This window comes from Leucoraja erinacea, chromosome 36 (assembly GCF_028641065.1).
Source record: "Leucoraja erinacea ecotype New England chromosome 36, Leri_hhj_1, whole genome shotgun sequence".
NCBI lineage: Eukaryota > Metazoa > Chordata > Chondrichthyes > Rajiformes > Rajidae > Leucoraja > Leucoraja erinaceus.
The window spans coordinates 582,656-607,536 of NC_073412.1; the positions used below are offsets into that span (position 1 = coordinate 582,656).

At 40.3% G+C, this 24,881-nt stretch overlaps 1 protein-coding gene across 1 annotated transcript in view; it reads left to right on the forward strand.

The window, feature by feature from the left end:
- Nucleotides 1–24,881, forward strand: part of LOC129713643 (chondroitin sulfate proteoglycan 4-like) — a 61,553-nt gene that overhangs the window by 1,909 nt on the left and 34,763 nt on the right. Inside the window, exon 2 of the mRNA XM_055662849.1 lies at nt 18,379–18,542. Within this exon, the coding sequence (XP_055518824.1) occupies nt 18,379–18,542 (164 nt within the window). The remainder of the gene's footprint in view (nt 1–18,378; nt 18,543–24,881) is intronic.

The following is a 24,881-nucleotide window of genomic DNA, read 5'->3' on the forward strand; positions in this document are numbered from 1 at the left end:
CTCTTAATTTTTTTATGGATTCAGTTCCATATTAAGTAGAATGTTAGCCAACATGTTGGCTCCCACTATAGAAATAATAACTGCAATGGAGACGACCTTCAGAGAAATTCATGGGCTGCTGGCCAAGGCAAACGGTACATTTTATTTACCATTCTAACTGAAAATCACAAAATCTAAAAACTATAATCTAGTCTTTATATATTGTTTGGCATAAATTATGTTTTAATTCTAAAACCATAAATTCACAGACTGGATGTGTAAGAAGGAACTGCAGATGCTATTTTACACCGAAGATAGACAGCTTTTTTTGTCCCAGTTATAGACACAAAGTGCTGGTGTAACTCAGCGGGGCAGGCAGCATCTCTGGAGAGAAGGAATGGGTGACGTTTCAAGTTGATACCCTTCTTCAGGCTGGATATTTCCTAAATCTAATCAATGAATGATATTAAATAGCAACATGTATTCAATTGGAATGCATCTGCAGCAGAGAAACAAACATCACCTGGAGCATTGATGCCCAAAAATTAGATAGTGCAGCACCTGATTTTAAATTGAAAGCAATCAAGCACCGTAGTATTCAGCGTGACGTGCCTGTGCTCATTCTCCACTGGATGAATGTAAAATATCATACTTATTTTGGCCCCTTGCTGTGAGTCTGGAACACTCACATTACCTTTACAAACTGGGCTTGATGCCTGTGTGCTGTATATTCTGAAGAAGGGTCCTGATTTGGAATGTCACCTATCCATGTTCTTCAGAGATGCCATCTGACCCACTTAATCGCTCCAGCATTTTGTGTCTTTCCTTGATAAACCAGCATCTGCAGTTCCTTCTCTCTGTATCCTTGTAATGTCTTCCCTCCTAACCATAACAATCATCTGAAGAAGGCTCTCGACCCAAAATGGTTCCTATCCATAGCCTCCGCAGATACTGCCTGACCCACTCAGTTACTCCAGCACTTTGTGTTTTAATATTGATTCCAACATTTGCAGTTCCTTGTGTTTCCATAATCACAATCAGATTGTGCTCTGAACTATCAGGTGCACACTTAACTCTACTGGCACTTTACATCTTCTCAGCAATCACCCTGCTTCTTGGGCAATAATGATATCTCCAAGAACATTTAGGTGTTTCTAATATTGTACATTCCACACCTGGATTTGCGTACAGTTTTGGTTCCTCTGAGGTGGACATTTTGCCATAGGGATCAGAGAAGGTTCACCAGACTGATTCCTGGGATGTTGTCTTGCTGGATCTTGTTTAACTCTCTAGAATCAGGGATTGAGAGGGGATCTTATAGAAACTTACAAAACTCTTAAGGGGTTAGGCTGGCACGATTTACATCTTCTCAGGGGGCAATCACACACAGAGAGTGTGAATCTCTGGAACTCTCTGGGTGAGGCCAACACAATTAAGAGGGATAGATATGGCCCTGGCCAAGCAGGTACGGGATACTGAGTTGGATGATCAGCCTAACTGAATGGCGGGAGGCTTGCTGAATGGCCTACTCCTGATTATTTCTATGTTTCTATAAGAACTAACTGTGGATTGTTCTCCTGATGATCTACTTCAGCATGATAGTCTGCACCTGACGTTGGGTTCACATACGGTATTCTTGTATTCTTGAGCCAGAACATGGGGCTTGAGGACCTGTCCAAGTGTTTCAAAAGTTTAAAACCTTGAATATTGTTTCATTCTTGATAATGGGGAAGAATGTTTCTTGGCATCTTTTGGAATCTTTGCTGATGGCACAATTTAGGCTTGGGGCTCATTTTGACTAATTATTTAGTTTACCTGGGAGCAGACGAGTAGGAGTACAGGGGCAACTGGAATGGCAGTAGAGGGGGCAGAAAGTCTGAAAGTGGTCAAGTGGGAGGTCAAATCCCCTGGTATGTCTGTGAAGATGTTCAGAGACCTGTGGAAGGGGGTTACATGGGAGCAGCAGACAACTCTGCCCATTGCAGGAGATGTTGCTTTTACTGTAACATTGCAATTGAGAGAGGGAATTATCAATGTTATAATTAATAGTGCTCCAAGCAGGGTTAAATCTTCATTGGAATTTCCAACTATATCTTTTCAGGAATACCAGCACATTTAAAACGGTTCCTCTCTGTCTCCTGCTCTCTCATTCTTTATTCGCCGTTCAGGGAGTAAAGCATCACTTCAATCACCAGCCTTTTCTTCCCCAACACTGAACTGAGGCTGTTGGCCGGAGTCATGGTGCTTAATACCTGCAGACACAACAATCAAAGAGGACTTCATGAAATCCGCTGCGACTCAGTGCTAAATTTACCACTTAGGATGCACTGAAACTGACCAGAAAAGTTTCCACATAGAACTGGTTGAGAGAGCAATCCTGTGAGGAAGGGTTGCACAGATTGGGGTAATATTCTTAGGACTTAGGAGTAGAAGATTTGGACATGAAACGATTTGACAGGGCAGATGCTGAGAGACTTTTTCCTTTGGTTGGAAATTCGATACCCAGGGGCTTAATGGGAAAATATTGTCTGCCCACATTGTGAATCATTGGAATTCTCTCCATTAGAGATATTTGAAGACAGAATATATTCTAGACTGAGTAAAAATATTTTTATAATGCAGTGTAAGCAGGGACCAGAGAACTGGATGACAAAGTGTAAATGTGTAAGAAAGGCAGTGAGGGTGAAGCCATGGGGCTGCCATGTGCTCCTGTTTCCAATGTGTTGGATTAAATTATTTCAGTTTTGGCAGCAGCTGGAGTGTGAAGGTTACTCTCATCACGTCACTGAAAGAGTGAAAAACACAAATAAGTATTCTCAACCTGATCATGGTCAAATGATCCCCCTTGGAAACATCAGTAGGGTGGTCTTAGGGTGAAGAGTTGGATAGGTTCAGTTTCACTGCTTCACCTTCCATTGCATATCCACCGTCAACCCTTTAAGAATCAATTGCCAGTCTATCTTGGCCAATTCACATCTCATACCCTCAAAGTTACCTTTTTTTAAGTTCAGAACCCTTGTTTCTGAAATAATTATGTCACTCTCTATCCTAGTTTGAAATCTGTTGAGCTTTACCCATGCTCCTCTGGGGAGGTAAGACCCTGGACATAATTAATGCCATGTGTTGCTTTTAACACTGTGTGAATTCTAGTAAATAAGAAGACTTTGTGGGGCAGGTGAGGTGGTGATGCTGAGTAATTATATAGTTATGAAGTCTGGGTGAAATGAGAGAAAAAAAAACAATTAATTGGGCACAAAATGCTGGAGTAACTCAGTGGGTCAGGCAGCATCTCAGGGGAAAATGGATAGGTGGGACCCTTCTTCAGATCAGACATGACTTCAATTCTGTGGACGTGTCCTAACAGAAGGGTCCTGACCCGAAACATCACATAGAAACATAGAAACTAGAAATTAGGTGCAGGAGTAGGCGATGCGGCCCTTCGAGCCTGCACCGCCATTCAACATGAAGGGGCTGATCATCCAACTCAGTATCCCGTACCTGCCTTCTCTCCATACCCCCTGATCCCCTTAGCCACAAGGGCCACATCTAACTCCCTCTTAAATATTGCCAATCAACTGGCCTCAACTACCCTCTGTGGCAGAGAGTTCCAGAGATTCACCACTCTCTGCGTGAAAAAAGTTCTTCTCATCTCAGTTTTAAACCTATCTGTTTTCTCCGGAGATGCTACTGAATTATTCCAGCAGTTTGTGTCTATCTTTGGTATAACACACCTACAGTTCCTTGTTATCACTTTAAAAGATAAGTTGGACAGGTATATGGTTAGGAAAGATATAGTGGAATATGGGCAGGTGGTACTGTGGTTGGCATGGGCTTATAGGGCCGAAGGACCTGTTTACAGGCAGCATGCCCATGGCTCTAAGTTTATTCATTGTGAGTATACCTGCATGGAACGTTGGGTAGGAGCTTAGGAAGACCAATAAATGAAAATTCAAAGAACTGACTAGGATTATTAACATCAAAAAGAAAAGAAAAATATGACCAAATAAAAGGCCATAGCACAAGGATAGTGGTGAAATTGAGATTGTTTTTTCTACAGTGAAGCAATCATGCAAACAATCTGCTGTTATAGAATATGCTCTTAGCATTTATTACTCCCAAGTTTGACTTTAATGGAGCACCCACATTTCAGGCCGTGTCTGGGATGTGTATCTCAAGAATTCCACATACCCTCCACTTTTGATCCCTTTTTTTCTACATAATTGTGATATCTCTCTCATAGGAATAGTAACTAATGGACAACAATTACTCCTCATTGCCGTTCATCTTTCACAAAAATTATTCACCAAGAAACTTTCTTATTCTTTTTCCTTCAACTTAAAAATAAATATTTGCTTTACAAAGAACAGATTAAAAATTAGACGTTTTCATAAATTCAATTTCTTAGACTTGATCCCAGTCCTTGTGTTACAGAGGCTTTTGAAAAAACAGATGGGTAAGGAAAGGAACATTGGGCCTCAAGTTTAAATTATCCTCACATACTTGAAACGCTGCCCTAAATCTCATGACAATTGCACATTTCATCTTGTAATTTTCAAGCACTTTTGAAGCTTTTGATTTACCTTTGATGAGTTGTACAATGCAATTAAAATGACTCATATCCCATGAATTTGGCATTAGTGTTCTGGGGCATAATCCTGGACAGCGAGGTTGGAACTTTTATATTTGTTTTACTTTTATTTTATTTTATCAAATTCACTTTTTGGTTGAAGCTGTGTATGTGGATTCTCTGCTTGGCAGGATAAGAATTTCCAGCAGTTCTTCATTAGTTGCTGCTGATTGGGATAGAGCAATTTGTTATACCTGATCTTTGAAGCAAAAAAAGGGCCCAGTCTTTCGATTCTACAAAACTTGAGTATAAATGTAACATAGTGTGTGTTTGACAGAACTATACAAAGTCAAGTGTGATATTTCTTGTGCTACTGGAGTCATGATGATGCCAAATTGGGAGTGAATCATTTGGCATTTGGAGTTCCACTATATTTATCTCTGGAGACAGCAGCCTTGCCAATATATTCCAGGAGATTAATACTTGTATCGATAACATAAGTCATATAATTATGTGATTTGTTGAAGAAACAGGCTTCATTGAGAGGTATATCTCCCTTCATGCCGCATTACATCTGCATGACATCAGAGCATAGCAGCATTTTCCTGTACAAACAGATAACCTGTAGAAATAAATTTGAATCTATCTATATATAGATCCTGCATTCCACTGAGGATGAGCACAATTTAATTTAACAAATTCATTTATGTTTACTATTTCAAAATTCTCTTTCTTGTTTTCAAGGCGCTCCATGTTCTTACCTTTCCCTCCCTCTGTAAGCTCCTTACAACATCATGACTCTCAGAGATCTCTGCGTTGCTTTAATTTCTGTATTCTTTCTTTCAATTCCAGCTTTAAATATTTGTGGTCAGTTCCTTAGCTGCCTCAACATCCAAATTCTGGAAACTTTTTATTTCTTGAAACCTTTTTATTTCTTTGCATTCTTTTCCTAAATGTCTATTTCTTTGACTAAGCCTTCGGTCATCTGCTGACATCTCATCATTTAGCTATGTTGATAATTCTACATAGCACATTTTTGCACCCTATAAGTGAAAGTTGTTGGTGTAATATTCTGAGCTAGGTGACACAGCTGAGTACCGTTTGTTCAGAGTAGATTGGTAACCTCTGCCATTTTCTTTACAATGTCAGTTTTCAATAAAAGGAATTTGGAAATATGCCTTAACTTTGAACCATGCTCTGCCAGATTGGCTGCGGATTCCTAGAACACATTTTGGCTTCAGCTGAACCCAGTTATGTTGTTTATTAACTCTTTAACATCCTGCAGAAACTTGACATGATTATTGTGAGTTCAAGGACTCGTCATGATATAGTTATATATAGTCTCAACTCTGCCCTGCTTTCAAAAACCTGCTCCAACCATTTTGTTTTCCATTACCTAGCTATTACCTTTACTATTCAGATTCAATCTGCCTGCCTTTCCTTCCCATTTGGTGTCAATTCATGTTTCATGTTGTCACATTACTAATGCAATGAGATTTTTGGATGAACTAGTCCATGCAAGATGGAGGGCAGATCAGAGCACATCAGGATACTCATCTAGATGTGACAGTCATGCTTTCAGCAGCAGAAGTTTGAAGTAGTTGGTGACAGATGATCAAAGTTACAAAATCAAAGTTTAGCTTAGTGTCCAATTGTAGGCATAGGTTGTTAATTGTCTGAGTCAGCCAAAGGTAATGGCCAGTGAAAGGGTGGAAATTGGTCAAGCGTCAAGTATGTTTTATTTACTTCTGACCCAAATGGACCAATAATATATGAATGGGCAGCATTCACCACTTTTGGCAATCTTCTTCCTTCTCCAGCGATTGAGCTGCTGAACCAGGTCGCTCATCCTTCCTCTTCCAAAGTCCATAATCAATTCCATGATCTTACTGACATTGACAGCAAGGTTGTTGTTCTGGCACCATTTGGTCAGTCAATCGATTTCCCCCTCTCCGATTTATTGTCACCTATAATTTGTCCAAAAACAGTAGTGTTGTCGGCGAACCTGAAGATGGAGTTCGAACAGTGTCCGGTTACACAGCCATGAGTATAAATTGAGTAAAGCAGGGTGCTGAGCAAATAGCCTTGAGGTGCCCCCATGCTGAAGGTTATCGAGGAGGAAGTGTTGCTGGCAATTCTTACAGATTATGATCTATTGATAAGGATTCAAGGATCCAGTTGTAGCGGGATGCACAGAGAAGACAGAAAGGACTAAGGCATCACTATTCCTAATCTTTAACCAGTAATGTAAGGATGGACAGCAATTGTGTAGGAACTGATCAATTCACAAAGTAGTCCGATATTGGAGGGCAAATGATGTGAAAGTTTGTGGTACATGGACGCTGAAGCGTGCACAATTGAGGTTTGTCAATGATGAAAGAGGTCTGTAATGAAGAAAAGCTGGAGATGTAATTAACACTGTTATAATTAACATAAATAATGTTAATTATATTGTGGGCATTCTTCTGCAGGGAACTGGCAGAGTTTCAAGAAGTACCTGATGTCCTGGAAGCGACTAAAATATAGAACTTTTATTGTGTTGGTGAAAGTGAATGAAATAAAATATGATGGGTCAGTATTGCTTCTGGAGCATTGTGCAGTTTACAGTTGAGCACTGAGCTCTTGCCTCAGTAATCCTGCATGGGGTTGATCCTGAATTAGTGCAGTAATGTAGAACAGATGGTGATGGGGTGACAGCCCATTTTACATCTTTGTCCATTTTTATTTTTATTGACTTCAATACTTCAATTGGTTTATTGTGATATGATTACCAATCACAGTCAATACTTACACTTTTTTTGAGATTTTGTGGTTTCTGACAGAATAAATGTATTATTCAAGCCTGTCTGTGGGATGGCTTCAGATAACGCAGCATGTCTTTTGCAAAAGAATGGCAACGTTATAATTATCCTTTAAATTATTTATAAACCATTAATTATAGATCATATCCATTTATTTCCTGAGATTTTTTTTATTGATATAAAAAATAAAATATGAATTTATTTTCGTGTTCATATATTTATAAATTCATAAGCATGGTATACTCTACCGATTATCCGTCTGGCTAAAGTTAAATTACTAGTACAGATGCAGCCATGATCACGAGTGCTGGCAATATACAATTTTCACAATCATACATTTTCCAAGAGAATTACATAGACCATCAGATGAAATGAAACCTGCATAGTTTATCACTTCTGCTAAACTAAAACATGTGCAAGGTAAGCAATTTGATTTGGGAATCCTTCCGCCAACAAAAAGGTAGAAATGATAATCAATATTGAGACTGCATGTCTTAAAGAAATATATGCATCATATGGTTTCCTGCCGGTCAAAAGTACATCTTGTTGATAAATAAATCAAGCTACACTCTCAGGTGAAATCTCAATCCCTTGTTTATTTATGCCCTTTAGGAAGGTTTATGGTAGAAATAAAAGTAAGTATTGTCTTTTCATGTCTGTGCAAAACTTCAAGGTTCTTCACAATCAATTGATCAATTTTGAAGTGGCTGATGGAGGTGAGGCATGACAGTAGATCGATCAACATCAAGTTACCCAATATTTGTTAGCAAGAGTTGAGGGAGGAATGTTGACGTGGAATACTTTCTACTCTTTCGTCAATTATAGCATGATGGGTTTCTTAATGACTACCTGAAGTACCAGAACAGTCAGTTTAATGCCTCAACTGAAAATTTGCAACTTTAACTCTGCACACACAGGAAGCAACATGGCCTGCTTCTGAATCTAATTCTTACATTCTTATGTTCTTATACCCTGACCTTTATGAACCTATGATCAAACCCAGTTCTCAGGCTTTTCTTTCAGCATAGCTTAAAAAATAATTATATTTTAGTCATTTATTTTTAAATCAAATCCTGTTTGACGAAACACATGGAAACTAACGTATTTGTTAGTCATCCTTTCCAAGTTTCAATGAAAGGCTAAACTTGTTTCATACCGTTTCACAGTGACCCAGTCAGTATATCCCTCACTCCCATCCACAGCTAAAAATACAAGAAAAAAATGTTTCCACAAATACAAATGTTGGAAGCTCATTTCACATTAAATGCACTGGAATAGTCCGCATGAGTAATTGAACAGATATATCCCAATTGTCTAATTTTGTGATTCAATGAAAAACACAGGGATTCCTCACTGTGGTTACATTAAATAAATGGAAACAAAACATAAATGTAACTAACAACTGAGTTTCAATGGACATCTTTGTGCCTGACTTTGACTATTATTAAAAATAAATCCGTCGATGAATCTGAGGGCGTTGTCAGACTGAGTGAGCAGAACCCTTACACATGCCAGGAGTTAAGTTTGTTTTATTGCCATATATCCTGAAACGGAACAGCCTCATGGTTGTAGGGAAGAAGCTGCTCCTGAACCTTTCAGTTTTCAGTTTTCAGGCTCCTGTACCTTCTTTCCGATGGCAGGAGTGAAAGGAGAGCGTGGCCAGAGTTGTGTGGGTCTCTGATGATGTTGGCTGCCTTTTTGAAGCAGCAACTCTTGTAGATCCCTTCGATGGTGAGGAGGTTAGTATCCGTGATGGTTTGGGCGGTGTTCACCATAGTGAATTCATTAGTTCATGCCTACTTCAGACTGAATATAACCAAGAATTCCACACCCTAATAATTGTGACAGTCTGTAGATAGTTATGAGTGATTATAAAACTGTATGCATCAGTAGGAAAATTTACCTCCAAAATGGATGGGTTGTGATGGGTGAGGGGGGACCATTTTAACTTCACAAGCTCTACCCAACCACATTGCAACATTGCTTTAATTGGAAGGATGAGGAGCAGGCAACCAAGCTCTTTAAGAAGATGGATTTCACCATCTTATCCGACATGGAGAAACCTCTTATAGATCCAGCCCTTCCAACATAGGTTAAGCTTAAGAGGTATTGCTTCATGTGCGTTGGCTAGGAGAATCAGACCCAATAAGCTTATCAGAGAACGACTGGAACCCTGTGATTACCAAACCACAACCTCTGATAATTAACGCATTCTCGATGATATCTAATTCAGTCCAGGTCTCTGTAATGTCCCACTTCCCTACAGTTTATTGATTATCTATCCCAGCTACTTTGCTGCACCAGAGGCAGCAGGTGGATACAAACTTGGGGTTTCCATCAAAAAATCCTTTCTCAGCCATTGCCCCTCCTATCCCAAGTAAAAATAAAGCTAACTGGCTCATGCAGCAAGGATTGTGGGGATCTCGAAGTATGAAAGGGACATAACAGGCATATAATCCAGATCATTGGGACAGATGAAATTCAATCAGATAATTTAATTGAAACTGTATCCATGAACATTTGGAAGGAAAAAGATTAGGTTAAATGCTGAAAAACATTGGTTCTTGGATAGTTGTCAACCTCCGGAAGAATCTAGTGAAACAGATGGTGAGTATCAATTCCCAGGGTAAAGATTTGGCTTTGGTCATTGATGTTTAATGTTCACCATAGCATCAGCCACCTACTGTATTCCACTCTCATTCCTCAGTAGAATTATAATATCAATATAGCACAAGAACTAAATTTAAAAAATGTTCCCAAGTTTTCTTACAATGACTCAAATGACCTTTTCCCATCATAGAACATAAGATGCATGTTGTGATTATAAAGACCCATGGGAAATGCAGTCTTCTGGTTTGTGCTCGACTCCTCCAGATTAGAAAACCTTTCCCCAACCCCCCCCCCACCACCCCCCCCCCCCCCCCACACACACATAAAACAAGCCAAAGAACACTAAAACATACATTTAGCACATACTATTAAAACACAAAGAAGGAAAGGACAGACAGACTGTTGGCGAGGCAGCCATTGGCTTTTAAGATGGAAATGAGGAGAAACTTCTTTCGAGAGCATGATAATGTTTTGGGAATTCTCCATCAACCCAGGGAGTAGTCAAAATAGCACCATTGAATATATTTAAGGCTGAGAGTTAAGGAATATGGAGGGAACATGTTGGTAGCAGCAATTTTGGATTAGCCACAATCTCAATAAAAGTGAATTCGGCTTGGGAGGCTAAATAGCTACTCCTGCTATTGGTTCTCTTCTTGTGATCAACATTGGAGTCCTCTTTTATTGATCTTCATTGAAGCCCGATTTTGAATTATAATTGTACGTTTTTCCTCGTGCAATCCAGAAGCTGTATTGCAAATAGATACAAAATGCTGGAGTACCTCAGCGGGACAGACAGCATCTCAAGAGAGAATGAATGGTTGACGTTTCGGGTCAAGACCCTTCTTCAATATTGTTGTATGATTATGTTTTAGTTAAAGGGTCAATTTCGATGATAAGGATACAATCACATCTGATAATCTAAATTAATTAACTTCATTCTGCTTGGTAGCTCTGTAGAAGTGCTCCACATTCCATTTGAATCTACAGCCTTAACAAGGTTATCATTCTTCACAAAGACAGGACAAATCCCTCAGATGTAGATGAGTTTTAGTGGCTTGATAATAGGTAAAGTGAGAAAACTGATGCAAGTGTGAAGGAGGGAACTGAGTTTTGTGGAATGAGGAGATTTTAACAAAACAGAAGATTGTGTAGGATGAGTATGTGAAGTCTACCAGGGTGAAATTATCCAATGCCATAGCACTAATAAAATAATGTTTTTGATATTCAGGTGCTTAGAATTTACAACACAAAAGGCAATTTGGATGAACCAGCTAGACATTTCACTATGTTAATATATCTTTCCTTCCTTTCTCCCCGATATTCTTACCTGGCTTCCATTTCAGTGTATTCCTGCTGTTGCCTCAATAGCTCCATGTACAGAACAATCAACATTCTAAATGTTCCTTGGTTAAAAATCTTTCAGCAGAATTTTCTATTAGTCATTCATGATTATTTAACATTTACTAACCATTGTTCCAGACATTTCCACAAGTTGAAATGCCTCAGTATCTATCTTTTAAACCTCTTCATAAGGTCTTCTGACAGTCACCCTTTAGCTTATATTTTATTTAATGAGAAAAGAGCCACAGTCTGGTGAGTTTGTAATGATTGTGATAAACTCTCAGTCCAGGGGTCATCCTTGCAAATAGCTTTTGCACCTTCTCCACTGACTGAATATCCTCTTTTTGCAATGAAAACCAGTACTATATGGTGCATTGTATATGCTTTAACAAAAGATCTCTGTGCAAATTATTATCTGAACATTTAATAATGTCCTGCAATGAGAAATTACAGTCAACGACAGTAGGTGTTTGCTCTTTCTTTCAGATAAATTTGATTTGGTTTGCCTTCACTGTTCATCATACATGGGAGGGGAACAGGGATGTTGGGCCACTTGAGCTCAGTCAGTGGCTGAGGAGCTTAAAGCGTTTCCACTCTTGCGGAATGACAGTACATTCCTCACAACGTTTTGCTTCCCTTTATTGTAACCGTATGTTGGGAGGGCCATTTCTCTTGAGTAACTGCAGAATGAGCATGAGGGTGGCATGATGCATACTTTCCTTAGATCTGTTACTAATTAGTCTGGCTTCCAGTTGAGACTAACAGTAGGAAAGAGTTCCTTGTGTGCTGCAGCTGATAAGTTGGAAATCAGTTAAAAAGAACTGATATATAATTTAGTTGGATAAAACAACTCATTTGGTTAGAAGCTCCAATTAAAAAAAAGGCTCCTCCAGGGCTCAATTGCACATATACTTAACAAATGTATCGTTTAACATCATGTTTTTTGCTTATTTTCAAAGTACCTTTAAGAGTAGGGGAAAAAGATAATCCACTTTCAGCTTATGCATAGAAATGGTACCTTCATAAAAGTGGAAGAAAACACATTGAACCATATATAGAAGTAACAATTTGGTCAGTAAAACAATTTAATTATTGGTTCTTTTCAGGAGGATCATTCTAACATTCTTCCAAAGTCAATACCTCCCCCAAATGATGACTATTTTGTTACATGGTTATATAGAGCTCTAGGGGCTAGTAGAATCAAGGGATATGGGGAGAAGGCAGGCACGGGTTATTGATTGGGGACGACCAGCCATGATCGCAATGAATGGCGGTGCTGGCTTGAAGGGTCGAATGGCCTCCTCCTGCACCTATTTTCTATGTTTCTATGTAACCATGATTTTTAATTCCTTCAGTGGACTTGGTCAGATACCACTTATTGTTCGTGAAAGATAGCACTCCAAAATTAATATTTACTGTAAGAAAGCAGAAAGCATGGTTTTGAACATTGTACATGTAAAAGTAGGTTCTTTATTGTTTGTCTTACAGCAAGTTTCAGTTACAAACAGGATTTTAAAACAAATGTCCTTTTAGTTTTTCTTATGTCTTGTAAATTATATTTTGATCAGAGACTCTCTCCAGTACGATGAATTTAAAGATAAATTATATCAGACCAGGAACAGGAGAGGGAGGATTAACTTGTTTATTCCAAAATATTGAAGTCAGTACAGAGTGGAGCAACATATAAACCACAGTCCCACATTCTGAATTATCCTGCCAACCATGAAGGGAAAGATAGAAATGACTCTGTTGCATCCAGCAAACTTAGCAACCTGTTCTGTCAGAACTCTGGAAGCAAACCAGTTTGAAAGCATTTAAAGTGAACGTTGGGGTAACTTAAAACAAAACATTTGTTAACAAAATTTCCATTAGTAAAAAGGCATTTTTACTGTACTATGTCTAATTTTATGCAAAAAAAATGTTTAGAATCTATTTGCTGAAATGCTATTTTAATTCTATTGAATATTACCTTTTGCTAAGTACTTCACTGCATGAGATTAAAATCAAGAACAGACTTACATCAGTTACCGTATCTGCCAATTTCACAATATGAGCATTTTCCATGAGGTGCAGTAATTGGGGGTGGGAATTTAGGTTTTGTTTGTAGAATATGGGTGAGAAGCCAGACCTACATTTATTGCCCCAGAACTGAAGGTTTAATAAAATATTTTAGAGGGCATTGTCTGCCACAGTTAGCACAGATTGGGGTAAGGATGGCAGATTGCCCTTGCTCACGATGGTGGACAATAGTGAACCAGGTGGGATTCCTTGACAATTCAGAAGCTTCATTGTCACCATGTTGATGCTAAAGTTACAAGTTTCATTTCCTATCCCAAATTCCAGCAGCTGTGGTTGAATTTGAACATGTGTTGCTGGATCATTACTCCAGGCCACTGAATAACAGTGTAACTGTTCAACTGTACCTGATTTGTAGTAAAGAACGTGACAGAATTAAACAGATGGTAGTTTTATGCTAATTCATGTGATTTGAGAGAGAAATTTGACAATTGGCTATCCTTGACACGATGCATGACTAATATATTTTACTGATGCCCTATACTGATGCCCCTTGACTGATGCCATATTAATGCCCGATGTCCAATGCTCCTTTACACATATCCCTTTATTGATGTCATTTACCAATGCCCTATATTGAGACCCTTTGACTGATGTCACTTTGCCAATGTCCCATACTAATAATCCCTTGACCACTAGTCCAGGGCTGATGCTCCCTTTGCTGAGGGTCCTTTGCCTGAGTCAGTTGATCTGGCTCCTTCACCAATCGCTCATAATTTTATAGGTGGTGGAAACCATTCAATGTACAGTAATACTTCGGTGTCACAATGAGGGTTGTGTTAACTTAGTAATCTACCTTGGTGGATGGTGTTTGATGTGTTTAAAATAAAATCCTGAACTGAGCACACATTCAGCTTTCAGTTTCACATACAATTACGATGACTCTTCTGGCTGAATGTGTGCACAGTCAGAGTTGTCTTGTTTCAGAGTTGAAGTTGGCCGACATTCTCCAGCACATTTTGTTCAATTCCTGCTCCAGCTGCATTTTTCCAGCAGGTCGAATAGTCATTGATTTATCACCAGCATCTCATTGCCACATTTCCTGAGCCCACCTCAACCCTCGTTTGTGTACCGACTTGAGTTGAGTTATCTGTCATGAGCAAAGCTCCCGCAGCACCAAACTGATAATATATCAAAAACATCCTTTCCTATACTATCTCTCTACTGCTGAAATTGTTAACCAATTATACATGTGAATATTTATTGACATTTTTACATAGTTGCTTTGAAAAGCTTTAATGAAAGGGTTGTGAGATTTCAGCTGTTTCTGGTTGATGCTGAAAACTTAACTCGGCGTGTGAGCAAGTGCTGGAAACACCTGATGTCAGCACCCCTCCCGTTTGTATAAAAGCAACACTTTGTTTTAATCCATTCCTGAATTCTCCACTCAGGATTGATTTGCCTCATATTTCATTTTCAAGAGCAAATTCTAACAATCCAACAGATAATAATCCACCATCTATTCTGATACTGATTGTTATGGATTAAAAGCTACTGTGTGCAGCACGACACTCAGCCATGCCTAGAAATTTGTTTTTGTATATTAACCCAAATCTCTGTTAAAGTGTCCATTTCTGAATGAGAATGTGAATGAGAATGCAATTCTCCCCTCTGAACATAAACCCAATTACCTCTACATTTTTTGTTCTGGCTTGGATCTACCTGTTATTCTTAACAGGCAATTCAGGCTGTTGTAAAAACAATGCTATTTATAATGCAAACTATTAATTAACAGAACTTTATGACATTCAGATCTAAACACAAATGTGTCCCACAAGGAAGTTAATTGTAAAATAAGAAGTTCCCATAAGAATATCATGGACAAAGTTTGGAATAATTAATTAAACCGCTGTACAGTACTTTTAAGTTTCTGTTTAAAAATATACATTGGATACAATAAACAGCCCGTGTTCACAGCATGTTTATGGGGACAGATGGATTTCTATTCCACTGTGGGAAACAGGAATTACATTTTGTGTGGTGCCTTAATTTAAGAAAGCTTGTGGGTGGATGGGGAGAATGATTAGCATAATATATTGAACAGAAACCTTTGAGTTTTGCGCTCAAATCTGGTTCACATTGAAATTCTTAAGGATGCCTTGTGAATTGGGTTTTCGAGTCTCAATTCAATCCTGCTAGGCAAGGATCAAAAGGACAAAGTTAACTTTTACTGCGCCTTGTTCAGATAAGCATTGGTTCTATTGCACAACTGTAACAAAGGCAGCCAGGTCACCATGAGTGAACTAGAAGCATAATCTCTTCCAGGACCGATATGTATGTCTTGCCATAATGCTCAAAATTATAATCCTTAAGGACTCCAAACTATTTTACAAGAGCTTTCCAAGGCTTTGTATTTTAGCAGATTTGGCTGTCTTCATGTTCACCTGGTTAACTTTCTCTTTCTAGCAGATGTTGACATGCTGGGGAATATTTTTGTGTAGTCTTTCAGCCCCTCTGTACCTGGTCCAAGTGTCCATTCCTTATGTCTACATGAGCCTAGGTGGTGATTTCTTCAGGCGACTCATTGTCTTAAGGCACTATTCAGCCAGACTAGTTCTCACCCAATGTTCATCCCTATATTAAACATTTTGGATAATTATTACGAGCAGAAAGGGAGGACCATCTTATGTAGGATATAGAACAACACACTACAGGAACAGACCCTTCAGCCCACCATCTCTGTGCTGACCATGATGCCAATCTAACTAATCCTATCTGCCTGCACATGGTGCATATCATCTATGTCCTCTCTGTTCTTGTGTCTGCCTAAATGCCTCAGAACCGTGTCTGCCATAGCTACCTCTACCACCTCCCTCGGCAGCAAGTTCCAGCACTCGCCACTCTGCAAAAAACACACCTTGTACATCTCCTTTAAACTTTGCCCCTCACACCTTAAAACTATGCCCTCTTGTATATGATATTTCCACCTTGTAAAAAGATTCTGACTAAATGTCCAATCTATGCCTCTCAAGTTCTGTCAGGTTTCTGTTCATTTTTTCCCCCCTCACCTTAACTCCTATTTTTCCCCCTCTCACCCTAACCCTATTTCTTGATTCCCCAATTCTGGGAAAAAGACTTTGAGCATTCACTCTATTTATTCCCTTCATGACCCCTCAGTATCGTACATTCCAAGGAAGTAAGTCCCAGCCCGCTCAATCTCTCCCGATAACTCAGCTCTTTGAATCCTGGCAACATCCTCATCAATCTTCTCTAAACTCTTTCAGGTTACTGGCATCTTTCCTATAACAGAGTGACCAAAACTCAACACAATATGCTATATATGGCCTCATCAATATCTTGTACAACTGCAAAATAGCATCCCAAATTTTGTACTCAATGCTTTTACTGATGAAGGACGGCATAGCAAAGCCTTCTTCACCACCGTCCATCTAGAACACAATTTTCAGGGCCTTTCATGGTCAAATAACTAGCTAAAATTAATTACCTGGGTTGGTAATGTGAAGAGTGATCATATTAAAAGGTGCCCAAACTAACAAGAGATGGATTGTCAGCATCTTCTGGAGGAAGGGGGAGAAAATTAGGGGCACCAGTTGCTGGCTTACTATCATTCTACTCCGAAAGCCAATCCTAAAAATAGCAGGATTTCCCCATAAATGTTAAGTACAGCGGAAGGCTAAACTACATTGAAAACTGCATTTTAAATTTTATGCAGTTGAAATGTCAAATGCTCTTCCCGGAACTAACTTTACTTCTGTAAAGGATGCCCTTGTATTTCAAAAGGGCAGTGTTGGTGGATATTCTTTGATGCACATTTGCTTTAGAAAGTAACATGGTTTGTGTTGTAGCTTGTTGCTGCAGCTGTAAGCAGGGCTTCTTTGAGTAACTGAAAATCACTTGCTATAAAACACAGAACTAAAGGCCAGTCACGGGCAGTGTGCCTGCTATTCTCAAGAAGGGCTTTGTGATGGGCTTGGATCGTACTCTAAGGGAACTGCTGCCCAACAACTAAATTTGGATTTTAGACATTCTGTCAGAGAAGAAAATAATCTGAGGGTTGCTAGAATTACTCAGGAAAGAGTGAGTCATTCTGTTGGATACATCATAAAACAGCACTGTACTCATTCAGTGCTCCTGCTCTATACAAATTGACTAAACCAAACTGGAGCCAAGTCACTAAGATATTTTCCGTGTAAAGGAATGGGGCCTATTTTTAGCAATTTGGGTTATAGATTATAGATAGTATGGATAGAAAATATACTCTCATCTCCGTCTTTGACCTGCCAAACTTACTGTAGACTATAAACATGCACCTCACCCACCAGTCGCCTATTTTTCATTGACATTCCCTCACGTACATTTTTTTCCAAGCTCTCTCTCTTTCCTTGCAATGTCAGGGTGTGTTTCTTTTCCAGCTCAAATGTTATTGCTCACTTTCTCCTGTGCATTTACGGAGAGAATTTCAATAGCATCCTCCATAACCTCAGAATTTCCATGCAGCCTCCATCCGAAGAAGCAGATTTGGAGTGTAGTCACCATTGAGATGGTTGAAGAGCTGTGCCGTTTAAATACTGCTGGAAAGAGCTACTCACACTCAGCAGGTTCACATGTGGGAGCTGAAATCAAGCAGAACTTGAAATTCCCAAATATGTTCCTTAACCTTTACAAAGTTCACTGATCAAGGTGGCCATATGGACACAGCATTGGAACTAATCTGAGCATCATTGAATGAAGTAGAGGGAATAGGTATATTCCTAATCAACGTCCTTTGGCAGAAGGCGGGTAAATTGGAAAACAAAACACGTCAAAATGATAAATCCAGTGGTTGAATTATTGTAAAAAACCACACTGAGCTAAAGTTTTGAGCTAAAACAATTCGTATTTTCAAGACAACACAAATAAAGAATTAAGATCTTAGCAAGCTGTGAGAAACTTAGCAAGAAGAACATTGCTCTTGAATCATTGTACATGCTATGCCTGACCTGTCTATTTAATACTGCTCTATCTGTCCTCACATTGACTGATATATTTTACTATGTGTTGCAGTGTCTTTCTTTGGAGATGGCTATGTGGAAGTGAGAGAGCTTGAGTCAACTACTTTCAGTAGGCTCTCCATGAAGTTCCTGACTAGTAAACACAGCGGGATTCTCTTCTTGGCTGCAGGCCACAGTGATTACCTGCTCATGGAATTACATGCTGGAGAAATACAGGTAGGGTATTACACTGGGTATCCAATGTGGTTAACAGGTGTAAAATACAATCCTGGTCTTTTAGATCAGGCCCTTTCTGGCAATAGTTTGTCACACGTTGAGAAATATTCTGCAGAATAAGCATTATATTCCACCTGGATTTTCCATAGCCAATGAAATGAGCATTGAAGTTTTCAATTTCAGGTAATCCACATCCCCTGTGTCACTTTCTCAGGCTGACTAGTTCACCTCAAATCTCTCTCCATTTGTTCAACTTTTCCATTCCTGCACCCCCATCCCCATTACCCATGTTCATTGCCCTCCCCAACTGGTTCCATCTGCTCAGCACCCATACCAATCCATCTGGATTTCTCCTCTCTTGGCTTACTCTTCTTATCCCATTCCTCTAACCTGACTCCATCTGCCTGTCCCTTATCCCCTACTTACTAGCACATTTCACCCCTACCTCTCACCTCTTTATATTGGCCCACTTCTCTCCACACTCTCAGTCCTGATCCAAACCCCTTTTGCCTGATCCACTGAGTTCCTCCATTGTTTTATGCCACAGGATAATTGACTTTGTAGAATCAAGGAGAAGTGAGCACCTTGAGTCGTCCCCATACACAAACACATTCTGTTCTTCTGTCCTTTACATGTAATCCTGGATCCTCCACTAATATGGCACATTGTTTGTTTGCAGCATTCACAACTCCATTGAAAAACACACTACAATTTAGGACAAAGCAGGACACTTTGGCACTACATCTTCATTCTCTCCACCACCAGCACATAGTATCTGCAGTGTGTGCCACCTCCAACATTACACTCATTCACTCAAGCCACTGTGACAGCACCTCCTAAACACATGATCATCATTAGCAAGACGGATAGGGCCAGGCGGCATATGTGCATAGCATCATACCATTATTTGCAGGTTCCCCTCCATCATAAAGGAAATATATCACCTCATTCATCATCATTGGATCTATCCTAGAATTCCATACCAAATGGCATCTTCAACAAAAGGATCAGAGCAGTTAAACAAATGGCTCACGCCCACTTTCACGTGGGCAAATAGTGGTGAGCAATAAATGTCAGCCTTGCTAGTGATACCAACATTCTGTAAACAAATCAATAAAAATATTGGATTTGCTCAGGGTTCCTCCCGCTCGCTCATCTCAACATCCTCACCTATAAGCATAATTGAGTTTGTAATGGCAAAGTAGGATGTCCAAGGGAATTCCAGATGTGGATTGTCTACATAATATAAGGAATCATTAAACAAGAAATATAATTTAGTATATTAAATGTGTTTGTACCTTAGGATATTTATATAACTTGATCTATTATGGATCCTTTCCAAAGCAAGTTAGTCTCTCAAAAAAGATTTTCCCAGACCACAAAAATGTTAAGAAACATTCAAGACTCTCCCCTCTCTGAATATTTATGTTCCTCAGTCCATCCTCTTAATTAGATGTCTTTTGCCCTATGTCCCATTCGGTGTTTACACACGTCAAGTTAGCAAGAAGCAAACATTACATCAGACATGTACCAAGCCGATATTTATATGAACAGAGCCATGTTTTAGGTTTATATGAAGTCAACACCCAACCTAGACTAAATACAGTATCCCTGTGTTGTTTTTGTCAGTCGCATGGATCACACATTGATCAATGTGGTCTTGTCTGTATTGAAGACTGTGTTTGCAGTGCACATGCCTACAGTGAAGGAGCTGACTCAGTATCATGAAAAGTGGACAGCAGAGTTAAACAAATGACCAGCATGTGTCAAGCCCTGTGTACCCAGGGACAAAGTTTCCAATTCTGACAACTGGTAAAAGATACGTAGCTTTCATGAAATTCTAGCTCCACAAAGTGCCAAGGGCCACACTGTGGTGTAGCCATGAAAAGGTATGTGGAAATCTTGCAAAGCAACCAAGCAAGATGATCAAATTAACAAGTAAACCAGTCATGGACAAAGAAACATTGAAATATCTTCAAATAAACACTGCAACTGCTAAAAATAAGTCCCATTTAAGCTATCGACTGTGAAAATAGGAAGGGACTTCCTGTACATCACAGCTGTGACGTTCGGGTACAGAGTCTGGGTCCTTGATCAGATACCTCCATTTTTTTTTTAAAGAACATAATGGACATGTACTACAGTGAGTCCAGCCCAAATCACTAATGGGCAGCGATTATTCGAATGTGGGAAGTATTTCCGGGGTTACGATCACCAATTTCATCTTTCAAAGGTTAACTCTGGAAAGATCTTTTTTTTCTACTCTAAACCATCTTTACTGGGTCAGATATGTTGGGTATTAGAGAGGATATGAATGGAAACTTGGGACTTCTTCTGCAAGCAATGTCTGCAGCAGACAGTCAAACCCTGCTTTGGTACCTAGGCTGGGAAACAAACCACAGTTACCATATATGGAATAAACTGTTTAACCACATTAGTAATTATTTATATTTAATATTGAACTAGAGCTAAAACAGAGAGCATATTTCCAGACATCCTGCTTTATGCTTTGGGAACACACATGTTGCTTACAAATTGTCCTGTGTTGAAGTTTTACATGAAGATTATCCACCACCTGGTGAACCAGGGTTTCCAAATATAATTTAGGCAATGGGATAAATGAAATAAATAAAGGATAAAGAAACAGTTGATAAAGAAATAGTCATGAGGAGTCAATGTCTTAAGAAATGTGACCTAAAGTCTATTGTCTTACAGTAAAACTCCAATAATCTGATACATTTGGGATTTAAGTGCTGTCAGACCAACAGATTGTTCAGACTATTGAAAATTATTTTCTAAATTAATACACATAAACATTTTATACATAAGCATACAGTGGCCCTATCCCCGAATTCTACCTCCGCTACATGGACAACTGCATTGGTGCTACCTCCTGCACCCACACACAACTCACTGAATTCATCCATTTCACCACTAACTTTCATCCGGCACTCAAATACACCTGGACAATTTCCGACATTTCCCTACCATTTCTTGATCTCACTATCTCCATCGCAGGTGATGAACTCCTGACCGACATCCACTATAAACCCACTGACTCCCATGGCTATCTGGACTACACTTCTTCCCACCCTGTTTCCTGTAAGGACGCCATCCCCTACTCCCAATTCCTCTGTCTTCGCCGCATCTGCACCCAGGATGAGGCGTTCCACACCAGGGCATCGGAGAAGTCCTCATTCTTCAGGGAACGGGGGTTCCCCTCTTCTACCATAGATGAGTCTCTCACCAGGGTCTCTTATATACCCCGTGACTCTACTCTCACTCCCCATCCCCCTACTCGTAACAAGGGCAGAGTCCCCCTTGTCCTCACCTTCCACCCTACCAGCCGTCACTTACAACAAATAATCCTCCTTCATTTTCGCCACCTCCAACGTGACCCCACCACTTGCCACATCTTCCCATCTCCTTCCCTGTCTGCTTTCCGCAGAGACCGCTCTCTCCATAACTCCCTGGTCAATTTGTCCCTTCCCACCCGAACCACCCCCTCTCCAGGCACTTTCCCTTGCAACCGCAAGAAATGCTACACTTGTTGCTTTACCTCCCCCCTTGACTCCATTCAAGAACCCAAGCAGTCTTTCCAGGTGCGGCAGAGGTTCACCTGCACCTCCTCTAACCTCATCTATTGCATCCGCTGCTCTCGATGTCAGCTGCTCTACATCGGTGAGACCAAGCGTAGGCTTGGCGATCGCTTCGCCGAACACGTCCGCTTGGTTCACAATAACCAACCTGATCTCCCGGTGGCTCAGCACTTCAACTCCCCATTCCGAATCCGACCTTTCTGTCCTCGGCCTCCATGGCCAGAGTGAGGACCACCATAAATTGGAGGGGCAGTTTGCACCCCAGCGGTACGAACATTGACTTCTCTAATTTCCTGTAGTCTTTACTTTCTCCTCAGCTCTCCCTCAGCCCACTGGCTCCTCCCCTTCCTTTCTTCTTCCCCCCCCTCCCCCTCCCCCCCCATCCCCACCACCCTCACATCAGTCTGAAGAAGAGTCTCGACCCGAAACATTGCCTATTTCCTTCACTCAATAGATGCTGCCTCACCTGCTGAATTTCTCCAGCATTTTTGTCTACCTAAACATTTAAAAATGTACTTTTATTTAGATGTTACATGCTATTATGATCAATTTTCCAGAGTACATTTAGAGGGAACATGGGAAAGGAGGCTTCAGTATGTTGAATGGGAGTCAGGGCCACACACAGGGGAAGGGAGCAGGGGCGTTTGGGGCCCTGGAGAGTGGAAGGGAACGTGGAAGCCAGTGGGTGGAAGGGAGTGTGGCAGACATTACCCAAAGAGCCAGAATTCAAACCATCCAGATTTCCAAATGGCCAGATAGCAGATTATCAACATTTTAGAAACATAGAAACATAGAAAGTAGGTGCGAGAGCAGACCACCAGGTCCATCGAGCCCGCACCGCCATTCGCTCATGGCTGAACACTAAAACAGACACACTTACCCACAAACAGTAGACACAAGACACAGAACACAAGACACTACCCTCCCCTTTATACCGCTATCACCCCTCTCCACCCCAAGAACCTCGTGATCTCCTGGGGGAGGCAAAAAACCGGATAAAAACCCAGGTCCAATTCGGGAAAAAAATCCGGGAAATTCCTCTCCGACCCCAATCTAGGCGATCGACACTTGTCCAGGAGATCACTCAGGTCTTACTATACTAACCATACCTAGGTCCATATCCCTGCCCTCTCCCCGTAGCCCCTTATCCCCTTGGCAGCTAAAAAACCATCTATTTTAGTCTTAAATATATTTAAAGTTTCTGCTTCCACTGCTCCCTGGGGCAGTGAATTCCATAAATTAACCACCCTCTGGGTGAAGAAGTTCTTCCTCATCTCAGTTTTAAAAGAGCCCCCCCTTATTCTGCAACTATGTCCCCTAGTTCTAGTTTCCCCGATCATTGGGAACATCCTCGGTGCATCCACCTGATCAAGGCCCCTCACGATCTTATATGTTTCAATGAGATCGCCTCTCATTCTTCTAAACTCCAAAGAGTAGAGTTCCAGCCTACTTAACCTTTCCTCATATGTCAATCCCCTCATTGCAGGAATTAATCTTGTAAACCTTCGCTGCACTGCCTCCAGGGCTAGTACATCCTTTCTTAAGTATGGACCCCAGAACTGCACACAGTATTCCAAATGTGGTCTCACTAATACTGTGTACAGCTGCAGCAAGACCTCCGTGTTTTTATACTCAATCCCCCTAGCACCTGCATACTAACTTTCAGTGATTCATGTACTAATACCCCTAGATCCCTTTGCGTTGCATTACAACGCAGCTCCTCCTCATTTAGAAAATAACTTGCCCTATCATTTTTTTTCCCAAAGTGAATGACTTCACATTTATTAGTATTAAATTTCATCTGCCAAGTTGTTGCCCACTCACCTAGCTTATCTATATCCTTTTGCAGACTCTTCCTATCCTCCTCATCCCCTACTTTTCCTCCCATTTTTGTATCGTCCGCAAATTTTGATATATTACACTTGGTTCCCTCCTCCAGATCATTTATATAAATTGTGAACAACTGGGGTCCCAGCACCGACCCTTGCGGAACCCCGCTAGTTACCGGTTGCCATCCCGAGTATGAACCATTTATTCCCACTCTCTGCTTCCTATTTGTTAGCCAATCCTCTACCCATGCTAATATATTACCCCCAATCCCATAATTTTTTATTTTTAGCAATAGTCTCTTATGTGGCACCTTGTCAAAAGCCTTTTGGAAGTCCAAGTATACCACATCCACCGGTTCCCCTTTATCCACCCGGGTTGTTACTTCCTCAAAGAATTCGAGCAGATTCGTTAAACAGGACTTCCCCTTCACAAAACCATGCTGGTTCTGTCCGATGAAGTCATGTTTATCCAAGTGCCCCGTTAGTGTTTCTTTAATAATTGTCTCTAACATTTTACCCACCACCGATGTTAGACTAACCGGTCTATAGTTACCCGCCTTCTGTTTACTTCCTTTTTTAAATATAGGTGTTACATTGGCCATTTTCCAATCCACTGGGACCGTTCCTGCCTCCAGGGAGTTTTGGAAAATTATCACCAATGCATCCACAATCCCCACCGCTGTCTCCCTCAAGACCCTTGTATGTGTATTGAACAAATGCTACTGAAACTGAGATACTCAGTGCAAAATACCTGGCTTAGTGGAGGCCCATGTGTAGTCACTGGAACATCAGTACACTTGAACTAATGGGATTTCACCAACCCTTAACCATTTCTTTCATTTTAAGCCCGTCTCTGTTTTTCCGACCAACACTAACCACTCATATTTGGAACTCTCTCTCTTGAACTATCC